The sequence below is a fragment of the Solea senegalensis genome, linkage group LG3 (assembly GCF_019176455.1).
Source record: "Solea senegalensis isolate Sse05_10M linkage group LG3, IFAPA_SoseM_1, whole genome shotgun sequence".
NCBI lineage: Eukaryota > Metazoa > Chordata > Actinopteri > Pleuronectiformes > Soleidae > Solea > Solea senegalensis.
Genome location: NC_058023.1, coordinates 20,642,757 through 20,663,656, shown reverse-complemented (window position 1 = coordinate 20,663,656; position 20,900 = coordinate 20,642,757). Strand labels below are relative to the sequence as shown.

At 40.7% G+C, this 20,900-nt stretch overlaps 3 protein-coding genes across 3 annotated transcripts; all 3 read right to left on the bottom strand.

Moving 5' to 3' along the window:
- Nucleotides 1-971: 971 nt before the first annotated feature.
- On the bottom strand, nucleotides 972-4,274 carry LOC122765756 (extracellular calcium-sensing receptor-like). The gene is made up of 4 exons (XM_044020157.1): nucleotides 4,019-4,274; nucleotides 3,381-3,605; nucleotides 2,512-2,635; nucleotides 972-2,422 (listed from the first exon to the last, which is right to left on the bottom strand). Exons 1-4 carry the CDS (start codon nucleotides 4,169-4,171, stop codon nucleotides 1,521-1,523), a joined length of 1,404 nt encoding a protein of 467 aa, XP_043876092.1. The 5' UTR covers nucleotides 4,172-4,274; the 3' UTR covers nucleotides 972-1,520.
- Nucleotides 4,275-4,309: 35 nt separating this feature from the next.
- On the bottom strand, nucleotides 4,310-7,252 carry LOC122765757 (extracellular calcium-sensing receptor-like; the record flags this gene model as incomplete). The annotated part of the gene is made up of 5 exons (XM_044020158.1): nucleotides 7,005-7,252; nucleotides 6,557-6,845; nucleotides 6,388-6,474; nucleotides 5,645-5,836; nucleotides 4,310-4,552 (listed from the first exon to the last, which is right to left on the bottom strand). Coding segments are annotated over exons 1-5 (1,041 nt in total), but the record flags the coding sequence as incomplete, so codon positions are not given.
- A 3,552-nt stretch (nucleotides 7,253-10,804) lies between these two features.
- Nucleotides 10,805-20,238, bottom strand: LOC122765751 (extracellular calcium-sensing receptor-like). The gene is made up of 8 exons (XM_044020152.1): nucleotides 20,144-20,238; nucleotides 19,698-19,992; nucleotides 19,530-19,616; nucleotides 18,842-19,033; nucleotides 15,252-15,785; nucleotides 14,130-14,336; nucleotides 12,356-12,479; nucleotides 10,805-12,251 (listed from the first exon to the last, which is right to left on the bottom strand). Exons 1-8 carry the CDS (start codon nucleotides 20,191-20,193, stop codon nucleotides 11,350-11,352), a joined length of 2,391 nt encoding a protein of 796 aa, XP_043876087.1. The 5' UTR covers nucleotides 20,194-20,238; the 3' UTR covers nucleotides 10,805-11,349.
- Nucleotides 20,239-20,900: the final 662 nt, after the last annotated feature.

The window sequence follows — 20,900 nt, the reverse complement described above, 5'->3', positions numbered from 1 at the left end:
AGTTTGGGATTCTGTTCTGTTGAGGGATGAAACAAAATTGGATGTTTTCAGGCCTTTGGATCAACGCTACGTCTGGAGGAGAAGAACCAAGCATACGCAGAAAAGAATGGCAGTGGCACAGTGATGCTCTGGGCATTCTTCACTTCCTCTGGCACTGGAAAACATTAGCGTCTGGAGGGAAAGATGGATTCAGTCAAGTATCAGGAAATCCTGGGAGAAAATGTCATGGTTTCTGTGAGGAAGCTGAAGCTTGGGCATCATTGGACCTTCCAAATGGACACTAATCAAAGCATAGTCCATCAAGGTTTGGTTTCAGAAGAAGTCCTGGAAGATACTAGAATGTCCATCAGAGTTGCCTGACTTGAACTCCATTGAAAGTCTCGTGGTAGGATTTGAAAAAGGCAGTTGCAGCACGCAAACCCAAACATATTAGTGAACTGGAGGCCTTTGCCCAGGAGGAAGGGGCTATGATTCCTCAGGAACGCTGCCAGAAACTGGTGTCTGGCTATGTATTATTAAAAAGATGCATTAAAAGTGGCATTTTGTGTTGAACTTGAAGAAACCTCTTGCAATATTAGTTGTGTTAAGCTATTTAAATTGTTCTTGCACAGCTGCTAGTTTGTACATTTTGCAAATAAACCTAATTTGCAGTAGGGGTTGAATCATTTTTATTGCAGCTATATATACTTGTCAGTGTTGTGCATATATAGAGAGAGTATATGCAATCTACTGACATGACCATTGAACACTTTTCATGATGTGCAGGGGTAGAGCAAGTCATCTTTGAACTGGAATTATTTGGGTTAAATTCCCAGCTCTTATAGTTGACATGGGCAAGAAACTAAACCCCATGTTGCCCCTGAGGGCTGTGCCAGCAGTGGACAAATTGGTATGAAAGATGTGCAGTATGAAAGAGTGAGTGAATGGAGAATAGCAAAACTATACACTAGAATATGCATAGGTTGGTCTTTATTTGCTCTGTGTAAAGAGGCTTTCCTTTAACTGGTTAGAGCTGATACAAATGTTCAATAGCTATAATGGAGACTTTAACAAAGGTGGAAATATCACTGCATTTTTTATTTTGTTGTAGTCTACCAAAGTTTATGTTCTTCCATGGAAATGACCAATGATCAATATTTCTATGTTGTCTTGTAACACATATTGTAATAACTGCTTTTCTGCAAGCATCCTGTGAAAGTTCCATGTAATCTAAATCTTCTTAACAGTAAACAAATTGACTACACTCTTTTTTGATCTTGTACATTTAGTGTATTTATTGTTATTATTGATAAAACAAAAATCATTGAAACAATTGTGAGTATTCTGTCTTACTATATAAAGAGTGTTGAGATAATGTTGTGATTTGGATCAATTCTGTACACTACAGTGTCATATCTGTAAAGATATATCAATATGAAAACAACATTGATTAATAAACATGTTTAAATGGTTAGAAATCCATAAGTCACTGAAAGAAATATACAAGTCCATTTGCTACTGACTCATTAACTTGTGTTTCATCATTTCTTTTCTTTCCCCATCAGGTGCTGTTTTGTATTCTTTTCAGGCTTCAGTAAAATAATGTAACTCTTTGGAGCAAACAGACAGAACAATAAGCCAAAGCTGGAGGCCAAGATGGCAAATGACTCAACTGCATCTGCATAATTTCCAGGGGAGCTAATATAAGCAGGGATGAATGCTATCCACACAGCACAGAAGATCAGCATGCTGAATGTGATGAACTTGGCCTCGTTGAAGTTTCCCGGCAACCTTCGGGCCAGAAAAGCCAATACAAAGCACAGACAGGCCTGTAGACCAATATATCCAAGAACACACCAGAATGCCAGGCTAGAGCCCACACTACACTCCAGTATGATCTTTGAATGTTCATATTGTGTATTTCTGGATGGAAACGGGGGAACATCAATGAGCCAGGCAGCACAGATAACCACCTGAACCAGAGTGCAGCTGGAGATGATGGTCCTCTGCTGCTTAGGCCCCAGCCACTTCATGATGTTGTGCCCTGGCCTGGTGGCAGTGAATGCAGCCAGTACCACCAGGGTCTTCCCCAGGATGCAGGAAATACACAGTGAAAATGTGATGCTAAAGGCAGTGTGGCGCAGCATGCAGGACCAATATGTTGGCTTTCCAATGAAAAGCAGACAACACAAGAAACACAGAGTCAGTGCAAACAGTATGAAGAAACTGAGCTCAGAGTTATTCACACGGACGATGGCTGTGTGTCTGTGACAGAAGAAGACTCCACAGACAGCCAGAGTGAAGCAGGCGCCCACCACAGACATCACTGTCAGGGCTATTCCCAATGAATCGAAGGTCAAGTACTCCACTTTCTTGGAGATGCAGGCTGTTCTGTCGTTGTTTGACCAGAAGTCCTCAGGACAAATTGTACAATCTACTGAATCTAAATGGAAGAAAGTATAAACAATTTTCAGTATTGCATTACAATGCAATGGATTTGCTTTGACATTTCATTGTTCAGATCAAACTCACTTGTCTGATTACTAATTTTGCCACTGTCACATGGTACACAGTCAAAGCAGCAGATAGGCTCCCCACGACGGATAGCCTTCCGGAAGCCTGGAAGACAACTGGCACTGCACACAGACACTGGCACCTATAGAGGAGCGAACATTTAACCTGATATTGTTAAATGTTTTTGGTTAATCTATTAATATTTGGAAAATTACTCAAAATCAATAAAGTATTTGTTACTTCTAGTTTCTCTGTGTTTAACAGTGTTTTATGTTGGTGAGATACATATATTTGGCCTGAAGATGTCAGTTTAGACTACAGGTATGCTGGTAGTCATCAAATAACTTTTTGATGGTCACATGGTTGCAAGATGGACTCTGAGGACTGGGTTCCTGCACATAAGCTAGTCCATAACCTGTAGTTCTGTTAAATTAATTTACCTGTAGATCTATGAAAGTTCTTTCAGAAGCCTTTAATAACATGAATAAAGATTAATTCATTTTCTACCGCTTTATCCTGCACATGAGGTTCACAGGGAGCTGGAGTCAATCCCAGCTGACATAGGACAAAAAGAGACAGACTCAGGACGGGTCACCAGTCCAGCACACAGAGACACAGCATCCATTCAGTCTTAGCATCCATTCACTCTTAGCAACCATTCACTATTACATTCCATACAGAAAGATCCGTGAGGAAAACAACAGGAGATAGTCAATCACCAAACACATCATAATCCAGTTGGGCTTAGAAACTTTGTTGTGTATGAAAACAAATGACCCTGTTTCAGATCCAGTCTGTTCTGTCCACCTGACTTACCTCCATCTCAACCTACAGAACTTCAACAGTTGGCATCTGATGAAGGTAAAAACACAGTGTGAGCAGCTTGCCTCACTCTGATGTCCTGCCCACATTATCCTGTCCTCCTGGATCAACAGCTCTTCTCCAACAGCCTTGGTTCCATCAAACAAACCCACATTGACAAATTCAATGTTTCCTGCTGGGCCTCTCTGCCAGTTGATAATATCATAATAGGGTACAGAGTTGCCCTTGGCATCAAAGTCCACCTCCTCACCAGCAAATTGGATGTTCACTTGCTGGAGGTAATGTTGCAGCTTGAAAATTAATAAATGCACAATAATGAAACACTGAATTGCGTTTGTTTCAGTAAAATGCTGTCTTGCCGAGCTTTCCAGTCTTCAGAGTTTCAAGGTTTTACGGTCCCTAAAAATCCATGGCCTAAATTTGTGCAGTAGTAGAAATGTAGCATAACATTAAAGTAAACACATCGCAAGGAAATTAAAATGTCTTGTGTCTACAATGGAACAATAAAGTATTTTAAAATATTCCTAAACATATTTCATTAAGATTTAAATATATTATGAATTAGTTAGCTTTAGAAGATATGACTTTGGTTAATGGGAGATAGTTATCGTGGTCTGCAGTCCACCTACAATACTTACAAGGCCCGCCATTGTGCTTTGACCCCCAGTTTGTAATGGTAAAGACATAGTGGATTATTCAGTACCTGCCAAGGGTGTATGTTGTTGCTCTGAGCACATGAGTTGTTCTGGAAAGGCCCCCTCCCCGGCTGACAGAGAAGGAGGTTGTGCAGGGAATGAGCAATGGCATATACAGCCTTATAGACATTATAGGAGACTCTGGGGCTGGATGTATTCATGTAGCCTGAGTGCTGTTCCAGCAGAGTCTCCTGCCCTGAGCAGGGCGGTATCTGGGTGACAGAGGATGGAAAAGGACTGCAACCATACAGAGACTCCCACAGCTCATGCACCAGGACATTGTCAGGATATCTCTTAGGGTTCAGTGTCTGCAGGAAGTCACCCAGTCTGGAGATTTGACCTTTTCTGACGCCAAACCCAATGGTTCCTCCCAAGTAAGGGTAATACTCTTTCCCTGAATAGACTGATGATGTAAACAAGACTCCACTTGCCACCCACTGGATTCCAGTGGCGTTCTGAGTCATGTAGTCTCTCAAGAAAGGTGTCATATCCTTCTCAGCTGCAAATACCACCATCACTTTTGCAGCTGAGCTACGCATCACCTTTACAGAGGGTCAGATAATGTAGATGACAGGGTTTTACAAGGAGAAAAAAATAAAACTGAGTGACAATAAGAAAAACTGAGATGTACACAATGAAAAATAAGTAGTATTTCTAGTGCAAACCTTATAAGGCAATATGTCAGGTTTTCTTTTGGAGAAAAATACTTTTTCGTCAAAGTAAATTCATGTTTTTGTTTATGTGATTTGGTACTAACATTGTCACTTGACTTGAACACCCTGTATTTTCCCACCAGTGACAGTTTATGCTCTGCCCAAATAATTTCACCTGTGACATTATTTATCTTCCTCGTGTTATGACCCTCTTCATTTTTTGGACATTGTCTCGCATTTTGTGATTCTTATTCATTTTTGAATGAATGCACATGTATTGACCTATTGTGGACTTAGTTAAGTGATGTGATGTTAAGTGATGATTTTTTTTTTGATTGATCCTGTACATGGTCAGAGAGTCACAATTTGCGTTATGACTCTGGAATTAATATGGGCCTGATGATATAAATAGATGAAAGTGAGACAAACATACAGTTTTCTCCTGGAGTGTCTAAATGCAATGATAACAGTAGGTCCACAAATAGGGGCTTTAATGTATTTATATGTTAATATGTGTTAGCAGCACAAAAGTGTCTTTAACTGAAACAGAAACTCATTAATGCTATACAAACTTTAGTTCATTTTTTTATGGCATCAAATCACCACTCTACTCAGCCCCTAGAGTCCCAGAGGGTGTTATTATTTAATCTTGTGGAAAAAACACATTAAAGAGGTGGCAGTGGGTTTGAGATTGAGCCTTTGATTCCTGGCTCCATGAGTCTACATGCTGATGTGTTTTTGGGCAAGACACTTATCCTCACATTACTGTGCTGGCAGTGTGTGAATGGGTATGAAAGATGTGTGACACAAAAAAATGTGCTCCACATAGATGCAATGTATAAATGTGTGAATGTATGTAAATGGGTGAATGAGATAAATTGTAGTGTAAAGCAGCTTTTAGTGGTCATCAACACAATAAATGCTGTATATACATAGACCACTTAAAGGTAGAAGTCAACAGTGCCTACAGTGTTTTCATACCTTCATTATCCTTAGTCCCCCCTGGCGATTGTAGGGCAGAGGAATAATTTCTTGGTACGCGACACATACTTTGGTTTCCTGTAATTCTCTCAGTAAACCTTTTGCAGCAAAGCGGCCGTAATCATTGTCTCCTCGTAGCAGCCCCACCCAAGTCCAGTTAAAGTGCACCAACAGCTGTGAAATAGCTTTGACCTGGGCTCAACAGAAAAAGACAATCAACTCACACAGTTTCATAATGCAGACATTAAAAAAAAACTTACACAAATGAAAAGCAATATCTTAATAAATTATTTGGATTTGTGCCTTCTTATAACAAATCATGTTTGGCAGAACAAGGAAATATTGATGTATTATTTCATTATTGGGATGACACATAAGCATTGTTCCATCTTAATATAATGTAAGCAGTGATGTATATATAAGATTCTAAAACAAGCAGAACAACTTACAATGAAGACATTGACAAACATCAATAATAAAGATTCTAACAATACAACAAAAACATAATATAAATGTACTGATGATAATAATTATTACAATGACAAAAAAGAAGACAAACAGGATATAAGAAAGAGGAACTCATATATTTGAATAAATTTCTCAGTGTTTGAATATTTACTTCAATTTTTTTAATCATAGATTTAATTTTAAAGGTAGTTGTAAAAATTATTTCTGATGACAGAGTAGTAAATGTGCCGAGCTTTGACTAAAAACAATAACTGACCACATGTTTTACATTTTACCTGGTATTCATCACTAGGAATTACTCTGAAGAAGTTCGGATATTTTTGTCTGTCTGACAAACATGCACACGTCGAAGCGTAGCTGATCTGTGTAAATACAGAGTGCAGTGTTACTGAGAAAATAATACATTTTTTTGTGATGATTGACATGAATAAAAGTCTCTGTTACCATTGGGATCCTAAATGGCTGCAAGATTCTTGACACAACAATAGACTGAGGAGATCCAGAAGGCCCAATCACAGCGAGGAGTGACGAGGCATTTGTGCACATAGAAGAGTTTTCCTCATTCACCCCATTCAGCATCGATAAAATAGCTCTCTGTCCTGTCAGTGGATATCTACACGAATCATAGATTTTGTAGCCCAGAGTGTGATTCGGCAACAGCACTGGATTCTGGTTTATCTCCTCAACTGCCAGTCTCATAGTCTGAACCCACCGGAAAGCCCTGGGATAAAGTCTGTGGTCGATACAGATGAATGTAGTTTGTTCATATAAAAACTCTAATGATTATAAACACATTCAGTCTACTCCATTTTATGTTAAAAGTGCAAAATTAGACATCATTTATACAGGAAAATGTAAGTAAAATCCTCTCACTATCATCAATGAAACTCACCCATTGCAATTTGTTGGTGGTGGTCTGTAGGTGCCATTAAGGTCTGGCATTTTCAGATTAAAATGAAGGGGGAAAATCCCACCAATGACATAGTTACCCTGGACAAAAAATCCTGGCTGCAAGCTGTTTAGAAGAGTGCACTTTGAGGCTGCTGGTGGAGCTGCAGTGGTGATGCTGAAAAGTGAGCTGAAAACAGAGTAGAGCAAATAAAATAAAGCAAGTGAAGTCATAATGTTTCACTTGGCTGAGGAGAGAATGAAAAGGACAGAGCAAACAATAAGGCACTTTATAAAGGCTACAGTATCACACCTTCTGAGTCTTGCATCTTATTATTGACAGAGTGGCTTTGGATTGGACAGTAGTTCACAATCAGGAACTAAAGTGGGGTAATGCAAAATGTGGGGAAAAAGCTAAGGCCAAACAAAGACATAATAACGACAATACACAAAGAAATGCAGCTCATATGATAATGAACCTGTTATTATTGTTTTATGTATTATATAATACATTATATATAATTATGTAAGAGGCAACAGTTTGGTCACTGTCAAAAAGATGCAAGTAAAGACTTGACGTCAAGTCTTTGACTACAATCAAAGAGCCCATTTTGTCATGACCCCAGGAATTTTTCTCCTAGTCTTAAATGAGATTCATAATTGTAAGTTTTTCCTTTTCGTATTAAGGTAGTTGGGTCTTCATATGAGTAATTTTGTGCTAAAATTATTCCATGGTGCTCCGTCCAAACTGAAGTGTCACCACAATGGCAAATGGTACAAGGTGTCATTTACAGTGCATGCATGAAACTTGGCAGTGTGATCAGACCAAGAACTAGTCAAAGATCAAGTGACCTACTGAGTTAAACTCATTCTAAAGACTTGTACAGAACATCAGTGTGATCTTTAAACATTAAACATGAAAAGTTACCAAAGGTTCCAAGCTACCTTACAGAGTGTGACTGTGGCACAGCAGTTAATTTGCACGATCACAATTAAAAGCAAAATTTGTATTTCCTAAGTATAACACATGATGTCATATTGAAAAAACCTCTTGGTCTCATCCAATCCATTTAACAAAAAAAAAAAAAGCGGGGGGCATCAGTGTCTGCAGTGTGTTCAGGGACTGAACACACCACTTGCAGTTGGTCCCAAGCAAAGGCATGTGCCATCTCCATGCAGTCCTGCAGCTGCCTCGCATAGTCCGGCCCAGAGGGTGAGTCTGTTGTGTCCGGTGGCAAACCAAAGGTCAGTTCTGCAGGTGTCCTCAGTCGTGCCAAACATCCCTTCCACTAAGGTGTTGCCATGGTCTTAGCCTCCTGGTCTGGGTTGGCATAGGCTTCATGTCACTTCATAAAGTAGTCCATTGCTACGAGAACATAACAATTTCCCTGGTCCGTACAGGGTAAAGGGTCCATAATGTCCAAAGCCACCATTTCCATAGGGGTGTTTGCTTGTTAGGTCTGGTCAGTGGGGGTGGGCCAGTGATGGCGTCAATTTTCCCCTCCAGTGTGTCAACGGCATCTTGGCCCAGTTTGAGGCACAGCAACTCTACCTCCCAACTTTGAAAGTGGCACTTGTCGGGGTGCAACTTGAGGCCTGCAGCTGCCATTCTCTCCAAAACGTGTTCCAGAGAGTCCAACACCTCCTCAGAGGACCTCCCATGAATCAATAGGTCATCCAGGTACACAAGACACTGCTGACGGGGGACAGCATTTAACACACTGTCCATCAATCTCTAAAAAGTGGCCGGGCCATTACAAAGGCCAAAGCTAAGGACTTTGAACTGCCAAAGCCCTCGGCTGGTGCACACGCAGTCTTTGCCAGTGCTGCCAGTACTCACTCCAGAGGTCTAGCTTGGAGAACCAAGAAGAACTCCCCACCAAGTCCAAGGATTTCTGGGAATGGGGTATGAATCTTTCTTTGTGCTCATCCATGTGCTATTTTTCTTAGCCTATGGGCTGTTGGACAGCTCAATGATGCCGGCTTTCAGCATCTTTTCCAGCTTCTTGTGAGCAGCCTCCTGGCGAGCCAGGGGAAGGCAACCCAAGGACACACTTTAATGGGCCTAGCATCACCTGTGTCTGTGACGTGTTCCACCAGGTGTGTTAGACCCACTTCACTGTCATTAAGGGCAAACATGTCATTAAATCTCAACAGAACCAGTGTTGTTTTTGGCAGCCATTCTAGATTTAACCTTAGTTTTAGTCTTTTGGACAAAAATGCTAGTTTTAGTCACATTTAGTCATTTCTATATGTGATAGTTTTAGTGGAAGTTTCTGACACATCCTGGTCCGTGCTCTGATTGCATTGCGTTGCATGAAGCGATAGCACCAAGAAGGCCCGTCAGCAAAATCATATATTTTCATCACCGTTGATAAGCCCCTTCCAGCAGGGCGCTGTTCAAGAACCCATTTGTAGACTCGTTCCACTGACTAGCCTTCTTTGATTTTGGCTGGATAGAGGATGATGGAAATAGCCCAGGCATCAATAATCCACACAGGCAGAGCAGTGATCCACATTGTTGCCCCAGTGGTGAAACAACCAAACACCGGCTCCGTAGACGGTAGTAGCAGCAGCAAGCCGGTGAAGAACCAGGTAAGAGGCAGGTGAATGTGTTTGTGCATTTGTAAGAAGACCAAGATGCTTGCTAGAGTCCATCAAAACAAGACTTAGAAGTTTTCAAAAAAAGACAAACTATTGTTCCTTTGGCTGAAAGAACAATCTTTGGTTGATTGAGCAGTAGAGGCAGATACAAAGCGAGAAAACAAATCCAGGAGGCAGAGAGCAGCAGCGGCCAGTTGCACCAGTGTTAGAGATATGTTAATGTGTCATCTGGATAGCAGTGGAAACAAATTATGCCATTTTTTTTTTTCAAAATAGAACCTAAAGGAAGCAGGTACAATGAAAAGAGGAGAGGTCCATGTATCGAACCCTGCGGCATCCCACAGCGGAGGGGTGCTGTAGAGGACTCAAAGGCTAACACAGAAACTTCTCTCATCCAAATAGGTTTGAAGACAGTCAGGGCTGCTAATACCCATCCAGTGATCAAGATGATACATTAGAGAGGTATGTTCAACTGTATTCAAAGCAGCAGGCAAATCAAGCAGCACAAGGATAACCCAGTTACCAAAGTCATTGGCTAAGAATATGGCATTAAAAACCCTTAATAGTGCAGACTCTGTGCTGAGTAGGAATTTAAACCCAGACTGAAACACCTCATGAATACTATTTGTGTCTAAAAAAAAAAAATGTAATTTGGTAAAAAAAAAAAAAAAAAACTTTCTCCAGAAAATAATGGAAGTTTGGAGATTTGCCTGCAATTAGCAAACATAGAGGGATCAAGACCTCATGGGTGTTATGACCCACACCTTTACTTGATATGAAAATAATGTGAGGCAAGTCCTTGACAAACCGAGTCTCGGTTTGAATTACAGTGAAAAATGCCATCTTACTGTGTGAATCTGACCTGAATTTATGATGAGATGTCCACTATGGCACATCAATGTTATTGTGTGACTTATGGTGTTGCAGCCATGTCTCTGTGATATAGATGATGTAAGCTTCAAATATCTTGCTATCATGTTTTAGTTCAATGATGTGTACATCTCAACCTTGGATGTTTTGTAAAAACAATCTCAGAGAATGTCGGGGTCTTGTTACTACAGCCTCAATATATTTGTCATTCTAAATAGACTTTTTTTAGTGTCATTGTTATGTTTCTGACTTTTGCTCGGGAGATGAAGGGACCATTAAAACAACAATAATACACCGGGGTTAGAAAAGAAGGGGAGCAGGGGCAGTTGAGACATCAAAACACAAGATGTTACTTTATTTATTTAAAATTAGATTCAAGTTCAAAGAAGTTAAAACCTGAAGTGCTGGTCTCTAAAAAAATAGCCAAACAAAGAACCAGGTTAATGCACAAGAAAACCCCAGGGGAAAAAAACATACACACAACCAAGGAGGGAAAACGCCACAGCAAACACCCTCCTTTCAACAGAAAGGAGTATGAACACCATCAAGGTCTCACAAAGCTGCAGCACCTCAGCTCACAAAAAGGGCAGAGCAAGGTATTTCACTCTCCTTTTATTGCACTGATGACCAACTTAAGACTCCTGTGTGCAGGAGGTTGAGAGTCATCACAGACATACCCACACAGATACACCAAGCAAGCACTGGGGTTATAACAGTCATTTTTGAATACTAGAATCAATATCTGTAAAGAAATATCAAAATCAAAGCAACGTTGAATAATTATTAATTAATGTTTTTAGAATGGTTAGTAATCAATAAGTCACTGTAAGAGTCCACTTCTTACTGACTCAATAACTTTGTTATTTTGTGATTCATCATTTCTTTTCTTTCCCCATCAGGTGCTGTTTTGTATTCTTTTCAGGCTTCAGTAAAATAATGTAACTCTTTGGAGCAAACAGGCAGAACAATAAGCCAAAGCTGGAGGCCAAGATGGCAAATGACTCAACTGCATCTGCATAATTTCCAGGGGAGCTGATATAAGCAGGGATGAATGCTAGCCACACAGCACAGAAGATCAGCATGCTGAATGTGATGAACTTGGCCTCGTTGAAGTTCCCCGGCAACTTTCGGGCCAGAAAAGCCAATACAAAGCACAGACAGGCCTGTAGACCAATATATCCAAGAACACACCAGAATGCCAGGCTAGAGCCCACACTACACTCCAGTATGATCTTTGAATGTTCATATTGTGTATTTCTGGATGGAAATGGGGGGACATCAATGAGCCAGGCAGCACAGATAACCACCTGAACCAGAGTGCAGCTGGAGATGATGGTCCTCTGCTGCTTAGGCCCCAGCCACTTCATGATGTTGTGCCCTGGCCTGGTGGCAGTGAATGCAGCCAGTACCACCAGGGTCTTCCCCAGGATGCAGGAAATACACAGTGAAAATGTGATGCTAAACGCAGTGTGGCGCAGCATACAGGACCAATATGTTGGCTTTCCAATGAAAAGCAGAGAACACAGGAAACACAGAGTCAGTGCAAACAGTATGAAGAAACTGAGCTCAGAGTTATTCACACGGACGATGGCTGTGTGTCTGTGACAGAAGAAGACTCCACAGACAGCCAGAGTGAAGCAGGCGCCCACCACAGATATCACTGTCAGGGCTATTCCCAATGAATCGAAGGTTAAGTACTCCACTTTCTTGGAGATGCAGGCTGTTCTGTCATTGTTTGACCAGAAGTCCTCAGGACAAATTGTACAATCTACTGAATCTAAAGGGAAGAAAGTATGAACAATTTTCAGTATTGCTTTACTTCTGTACTACAATTGTAAGAATGGATTGTCTTTGACATTTTATCGTTAAGCTCAAACTCACTTGTCTGATTGCTAATTTTGCCACTGTCACATGGTACACAGTCAAAGCAGCAGATAGGCTCCCCACGACGGACAGCCTTCCGGGAGCCTGGAAGACAACTGGCACTGCACACAGACACTGGCACCTTGAGTGGAAAGACCATGTGCATCGGTACATTTTTATTGGTTAATTTATTAACGGATGGAAAATTCCTCAAAACCACTTGTCAATAAATTATTTGTTACTTCTAGTTAATCAAGTGTGTTTAACACAGTGTTTTGAGTTATACAGTGTTCACATTGTTATAAGGTGCACACACAGGACTGGGTTCCTGCCCAGATTACTGTAACTCCTTGTTAACAGGATGGTCCAACAAGTCTGTTAAAAACCTTCAGTTAATTCAAAATGCTGCAGCACAAGTTCTGACAGGAACTAGAAACATAGACCATATAACTGCAGGGATAGCTTCTCTGCACTGGCTCCCCGTACAGTTTGGTTTACTTGTGGTTCCCAGAGTCTGTAAGAGCAGAATGTGAGGCAGAGCCTTCAGTTACCAGGCTCCTCTCCTGTGGAACCAGCTTCTAATGACAGTTCGGAAGTCGGAAACTCTCTCTATATTTAAAGTGAGACTTAAAACCTTTGTTATTGATAAAGTTTATAGTTAAGTGCTGGCTCAGGGAAACCTGGACCATCTCTTAGTTATGCTGCTGTAGACCTAGACTGCTGGGGGAATTTCCTGTGATGCATTCACACTCACTCTCTCACAGTCAGGGTATAAATACGACTTTGTGTCTTTCCTTCCTTTCCTCTCTCACTCTCTCTCTGTGTCCTCATCTTACAGGTTGCAGGATCCAGATCCAGTTTTTGAGGCTTATATTATCATACATATCATCACCATTATTATTATGCTTTAATTAAAGTTGATATCAGTATGTTTTTTTATCAACAATCTCTGCTGCTGCTTATATAAATGACATTGTAGTTCTATAAACATTTCATCACAGACTCAGAACTGTCCTGTATAAACAAATAACTTGATACAATTGTTTTGTATCTGTTTCTGGTCTCTTTCTTCTGTCTCTACATCATCTCTCTCTTGTCCTTTCTCTCCCCCCTTTCTGCCCCCCATTTTTCCTTTCACCCCAACCCGTCGAGGCAGATGGCTGCACATCTTTGAGTCTGGTTATGTCAGAGATTTATTCTTTTTAAAAGGGAGTTTTTTTTCTCTCCACTGAGGCCTAGTTGTGTAAATTGTTGGGTTCCTCTGCTCTCCATGATGTTGTCTATATACAGTGTCTTGAGAAAATGTAATTATGATTTGGCGCTATACAAATAAAATTGAATTGAATTGATAAGCTATTCCATAACCTGTGGTTTTGTTAAATATATTTATATGTAGATCTATGAGAGCTCTTTCAGAAACATTTAATGTCATGAAGAAAGATTAATTCATTGTCTACTGCTTTATCCTGCACATGAGGGTCGCGGGGAGCTGGAGCCAATCCCAGCTGACAGAAGACAAAAGGCGGGGTCAGACCCAGGATGGGTCATCAGTCCAGCACACAGAGACAAACAACCATTCACTCTTACATTCCATCAAGAAAGATCCATGAGGAAAACAACAGTCATAGTCCAACTGGGCCTTGAATCGCTGTTGTATATGAAAATATATATCAGATCCAGTTTGCTCTGTCCACCTGACTTACCTCCATCTCAACCTACAGAACTTCAACAGTTGGCATCTGATGAAGGTAAAAACACAGTGTGAGCAGCTTGCCTCACTCTGATGTCCTGCCCACATTATCCCGTCCTCCTGGATCAACAGCTCCTCTCCAACAGCCTTGGTTCCATCAAACAAACCCACGTTGACAAATTCAATGTTTCCTTCTGGGCCTCTCTGCCAGTTGATAATATCATAATAGGGTACTGAGTCACCCTTGGCATCAAAATCCACCTCCTCCCCAGTAATCTGAAATTTCACTTCCTGGAGGTAGTGTTGCAGCTTGAAAATTAGGAAATGCACAAAATGAAACAGTGAATTAGCTTAAACACTAACCCTGTCTTGCAGAACTTCCCAGTCTTCAGAGTTTTGAGGTTTCAATCCCCCTAAAAATCCAGCTGAACATCCATGGCCTGAATTTGTATGGTAAAATGTAACATCACATTAACATGAACACATCAAATGTCCAGTGCTATTTTTACAATGTAACAATAAACAATTGAAGAAAAAAAAAGTCATAAATGTATTTCAGTAACATTTTAAATGTATTTCGATTTTTTATAATACTGAAAATATGTATGTGACATGTACAGTATGGTACATTACTGTGGTAAATGGGAAATATTTTTCGTTAGGGATGCACCAAAATGAAAATTGTTGGTTGAAATCAAAAATCAGGCACAGCGCAACGCTCCACAGTGCACCGCTCCACAGTGCACCGCTCCTGCACTGTATGCTTCTCCGTCTCCAAGCAGTTGCTCCGTATCCAACGCAACCTGGATCATTTCTCGACATGCTGCTTTATCCCCACATCCAAGTAATGATCTTTGTGACGAGGATCAAATACACCCGCAACAAAGTGCAAGGAATTTGAGTGAATGTCATGTTAATGCAGCCAAGTTTCGCTTTTGTGCATAGGTGCTGTTCCACCGTGTACTCACATCTTGTTGTAACCTTTTAATTGGTGTTCCAAACTGATCTTGGACAGACACTAATAGACAGGCACGTGCTTGCCGCAGTTTTGGTCGCTTTGTTTCAGTCTTAAAAGTCTTTCGGCCTTTCGGTCTTTCGGTGGACGACTTTTCGATGCATTACTAGTTATCGTGGTCTGAAGTCCACCAAACATGCTTACAAGGCCCACCACTGGGCTTTGACCCACAGTTTGTAATGGTAAAACAATAGTGGATTATACAGTACCTGCCAAGGGTGTATGTTGTTGCTCTGAGCACATGAGTTGTTCTGGAAAGGCCCCCTCCCCGGCTGACAGAGAAGAAGGTTGTGCAGGGAATGGGCAATAGCATATACAGCCTTGTAGACATTATAGGCAACTCTAGGGCTGGATGTATTCATGTAGGCTGAGTGCTGTTCCAGCAGAGACTCCTGCCCTGAGCAGGGCGGCATCTGGGTGACAGACGATGGAAAAGGACTGCAACCATACAGAGACTCCCACAGCTCATGCACCAGGACATTGTCAGGATATCTCTTAGGGTTTACTGTCTGCAGGAAGTCACCCAGTCTGGAGATATGACCTTTTCTGATGCCAAACCCAATGGTTCCTCCCAAGTAAGGGTAGTACTCTCTCCCTGAAAAGACTGATGCTGTGACCAAGGCTTCACTAGCCACCCACTGGATTTCACTGATGTTCTGAGTCATGTAGTCTCTCAAGAAAGGTGTCATCTCTCCTTGGCCTGCAAATACCACCACCACTTTTGCAGTAGAGCTACGCATCACCTTTACAGAGGGTCAGATCATGTAGATGACAGGGTTTTACAGAGACAAAAACAAAACTGAGTGACAATAAGAAAAACTCAGATGTACACAGTCAAGAATAAGTACTATTTCTAGTAGACTTTTTTTTGCCAAAGTTAGGTCATGCTTTTGTTTACATGATGCATCATTTCCTGTTGTATTTTAGTACTAATTGTCTCTTGACTTCACACCCTGTATTTTCCCAGCACTTTATACTTTGGCAAAATAGTTTCATCTATTCATCTTCCTCGTGTTCTGACCCTCTTCATTTTCTGGACATTGTTAAGCTTCATTACTGAAATTGGATTAGATAACGGCGGTAGCATCACAAAACAAAAAAGTATTAATAAACAATTTCGAGAATTCTACAAAAACTTATATAAATCTGAAGCAGGTGACAACACTGATTACAGAATTATGCCGTCTCTGGATCAGGACAGTATCAATGTGCTTGAGAAACCACCAATGTAGGCTGAAATTGAAAGGGCCATTAAAACATCCAAATCTGGGAAGTCGCCCGGCCCGGACAGCTACCCTTATAAAGCCTTTTCTGTTAAACTGGTGCCACTTCTATGCGAAGTATATGAAGAAGCCTTCCAAAGGAAAACTCTACCCTTAACGATGACGCAGGCAACTATATCTGTTCTTCTCAAAAAGGGTAAAGATCCGCTAAAATGTGACTCTCAGTGACCAATCAGCTTACTCTGATTATAAAATCTTAACAAAGACCCTTGCAGCGAGACTTGAACCAACCATATACAATATAATCCACAGAGATCAGACAGGCTTTATGACTGGCAGGCAACTAGCTCTCTTTAACATACTATATAAGCCAAATCTCCTTTTGTACCTTTCACACCCAGATACATTAGACCTAATCACTAAAGTTGGGGTAATTTCTGGTTACAAAATAAGGATATCTCTTAGGGTTTACTGTCTGCAGGAAGTCAACCAAATAATACAAAAAAAGAGGCCTCTTGACATGTTCACATTTAAGATTACATATGACTCCTTTAAATACCTAGGTGTACATGTTACTGATCTTTTTAAAAAAATAACTTTAAAGGCGACATAGACCGGAAGCTCCAATTTACGCTGCTTTTGTGTGTGTGTATCTGCGTTATTACCTCGTTTATGAAACCCTAAAGTTTCAGAACAACAGTTCAGCCACTGCTGAGAAAATAGTGTTGTATTGTTTTCCTGGGCTCTGCGAAGCGGATTGGCACTTCCTTAATTTGATGTCGTCATCAGAAATCCTCACCACTCCTCTCACCACCGTAGCGCCTCCTGGAACGGGCACTAGTCTGGGCACATCCGGTTGCGTACATTCAACCGCGGAAGAAGAATAAGTACTCTCGTTGTCGCTGCTGAGATGCAGAGCATCCACCGTGCCAGAAGGGGGAGCTGTGTATCTGAGAGCTGGCCTATCTATTACGTCACTTCCAGGTACCTGGCCAATCACGGGACAGTAGGAAAGCTCTCGTTGGCTGGCCAATCACAACACAGTCCACGTTCTGGGGGTGTGGTTTTGGTCTGAAACCGCGCGGCTGACGAGAGCGTCAGTGAGGAGATATTTTGATCGGCTCGTTTGCAGCGATTAGGAGGTTTTTCATCATGAAAACAAGTTAATATATGTAAGTAGACCTCCATAACTAACATATATGTGTGATACAAGCATTCTATGTCGCCTTTAACTGGAACTGGACAGAACTAAACAAGACTTGACAAGATGGTTGTCCCTCCCATTATCGTTGGCAGGAGGAATTAACTCCATAAAAACAACTATAATTTCTTTTTCAGACAATTCCCACATTTATTCCTATAGCATTCTTTACTGAAATTAATAAATACATATCCACCTTTATATGGAACAGAACTGTGCCACGAATTAGGCAAACTTTTCTGGAGAGGCCCAGGGAAAATGGGGGTTTTGCATTACCAAACCTAATGTACTATTACTGGGCAGCTAACCTTCATGCCCTTTCATATTGGACATCTAACATCCCTGAACATGAGGCACCAGTATTGTTACTTATGGAACAACACTGTAGCTCCCCCAACTCACTGGCTGCCTTGGCGTGTGCTCCGATGCCGATTAGCAAGCGCTATCACACAAATAATACAATAATTGGGAACTCCCTCCGAATCTGGTCACAATTAAGAGTACATTTTGGACATAATAAATTGCCCATCCTTGACAACCTTGGCCTTTTTATTTCATTTGACTATCTAAAGGTGCGTTTCGGCATTGCAAACACCCATTTCTTCAGATATCTGCAGATTCGAAATTACACTAGGACATGTTTTTTACCTTCCCTAGTAGCTATAGAGGATGATTGGATCCATGATTGTGTTAGCAGGGATCCACAAACAAAAGGCTTTGTTTCATTTGTATATGATACAATCCAAAATGTAGCTGCTCCTTCCCTTCACCATATAAAGTCCAAATGGGAGGAGGATCTTAATCTGCAGATACCGGATGTGACCTGGCAACTGGCAATAAGTCGAGTGCCCTGTGTTGAGCTCCCTCTGGCTATCAATCTTTGATGGCATCTCCTATGTTTAACTAAAAAGACTAGACTAAAAGACTAAAAAGTTCATATTTTATAGCATCAAATCACACTTCTACCCAGCCCCTAGAGTTCCGGAGGGTGTTCCTATTTTATCTTGTGGTAAGAACATATTTAAGGGGCAACAGTGGGTCAGTGGTAGAGTGAGTCGTTTTTCAACTGAAAGATTGAGGGTTTGATTCCTAACTCCACGGGACTTACATGCTGATGTTTCTTTGGGCAAAACTCACATTACTGTACCAGCAGTGTGTGAATGGGTATGAAAGATGTGTGACACAAAAAAATGTGCTGCACATAGATTCAATGTATACATTAAATGTGAATGAACTCTATGTGAATGGGTGAATGACAAAAACTGTAGTGTAAAGCACATTTGGAGTGGTCATCAACACTAGAAAAGCTGTATATGAATACAGAACACTTACCATTTAAAGGTAGAAGTCAACAGCGCTCACAGTGTTTTCATACCTTTATTATCCTTAGTCCAGTCTGACGATTGTAGAGCAGAGGAATAATTTCTTGGTACGCTACACATACTTTGGTTTCCTGTAATTCTCTCAGTAAACCTTTTGCAGCAAAGCGGCCATAATCATGGCCTCCTCGCAGGAGCCCCACCCAAGTCCAGTTGAAGTGCACCAGTAGCCGTGCAATGGCTTTCACCTGGGCTCAACAGAAAAAGACATTCGACTCACCCAGTTTCATTTCAGAGACAAAAAACATTTGTAAATTAAAACCAATATGATAAATTATCTGTTTTTGTGCCCTGTTATAACATGTTTGTAGTCTGTAAACGATAAAGCACGGATGTTTGGCAGAAAAAAAAATATTTATGTATTATTTGTTAGGGACAACACACATAAGCATTGTTCCATCTTAATAAAATGTAAGCAGTGCTGTATATATATACGACTCTAAAACAAGCAGAAAGACTAACAATGAAAAATACATTGACAAAACATCAATAAAAAAGATTATAACAATAAACAAAAATTGAAATATACCGTGATTATTATAATGACCAAACCTGAAAAGAACTCTCACAGAATATAAGAGGGAAACTTTTCAGGTACTTATTATTAAGAAGTATTTCTGTAATAATAAGAATTATTTCTGATGACAGTAGTAGTAAATGTGTAAAAGTGCTTCAACTTTTTACCTGGTAGTCATCACTAGGAATTACTCTGAAGAAGGTTGGATGTTTTTGTCTGTCTGACAAACATGCACATGAAGAAAAGTAGCTGATCTGTGTAAAAACAGAGTGCAGTGTTACTGAGGAAAGAATAAATTTTTTGTGATGATTGACATAAATAAAAGTTACCGTTACCATGGGGATCCTGAATGGCTGCAGGATTCTTGACAAAACAATAGACTGAGCAGATCCAGAAGCCCCAATCACAGCGAGAGGTGACGAGGCATTTGTGCACATAGAAGAGTTTTCCTCATTCACCCCATTCAGCATCGATAAAACAGCTCTCTGTCCTGTCAGTGGATATCCACATGAATCGAAGATTTTGTAGCCCAGAGTGTGATTCGGCAACAGCACTGGATTTTGGTTTATCTCCTCCACTGCCAGTCTCATAGTCTGAGCCCACCGGAAAGCTCTGGGATAAAGTCTGTGGCTGATACAGATGAATGTAGTCTGTTAATATAAAAACTCTAAAGTTTATAAACACATTCTGTCTAGTACATTTTATATTAAGAGTGCAACAGTAGATATAATTTACAGGAAAAAGTAAGTATAATTCTCCCACTATCAACTATGAAACTCACCCATTGCAATTTATTGGTGGTGGTCTGTAGGTGCTGTTAAGGTCTGGCATTTTCAGATTAAAATGAAGGGGGAAAATCCCACCAATGACATAGTCACCCTGGACCACAAATCCTGGCTGGAAGCTGTTTAGAAGAGTGCACTTTGAGGCTGCTGGTGGAGCTGCAGTGGTGATGCTGGAAAGTGAGCTATCAGTTAAAGTGAGGACACTGATAGAACAAAGCAAAGAAAATATAGCAAGTGAAGTCATAATGTTTCACTGGGCTGAGGAGAGAATGAGAGGGACAGAGGAAATGATAAGGCACTTTATAAAGGCTACAGTAGCTCACCTTCTGAGTCTTGCATCTTATTAATGACAGTGTGGCTTTGGATTGGACAGTAGTCCACAATCAGGAACTAAAGTGGGTTATTGCAAACTGTGGGGAAAAAGCTGAGGCCCAAAACAAAGACAAATACACAAACAAATAGTCTCATATAATAACCGTTGTATGGTACTGTTATAAATGATTATTTTTTTTGTTAAATGTAAAGAGGCAACAGACATTAATGTTACTCATGATTTCTGTTTGGTTACTGTCATAAAGATGAAAGTAAAGATAAACAACTGTATTTTCCTTAGAGATGATTTTGTCATGATGCTTTGAGGTTTCTCAAGTGACAGTCTGACTGATAATTAAGATTTTGGACCCAGAAGGAGTCGAGGTCCAGAGAGCGCGGTGTCTCCGATTCCGGCAGTACACCTGCAGAGGCCCCAACACC

Coding starts and splice junctions, on each gene's coding strand:
- LOC122765756 (XM_044020157.1), bottom strand. CDS start 4,171: ATGAATACATCCAGCCCCAGAGTCTCCTATAATGTCTATAAGGCTGTA. Junction 3,606..4,018: donor ACAACATACACCCTTGGCAG/GTACTGAATAAT, acceptor TTAATTTTCAAG/CTGCAACATTACCTCCAGCA. Junction 2,423..2,511: donor CAAAATTAGTAATCAGACAA/GTGAGTTTGATC, acceptor TCTTCCATTTAG/ATTCAGTAGATTGTACAATT.
- LOC122765751 (XM_044020152.1), bottom strand. CDS start 20,193: ATGCCAGACCTTAACAGCACCTACAGACCACCACCAATAAATTGCAAT. Junction 19,034..19,529: donor TTCCTAGTGATGACTACCAG/GTAAAAAGTTGA, acceptor TGTTGAGCCCAG/GTGAAAGCCATTGCACGGCT. Junction 14,337..15,251: donor ACAACATACACCCTTGGCAG/GTACTGTATAAT, acceptor CTAATTTTCAAG/CTGCAACACTACCTCCAGGA.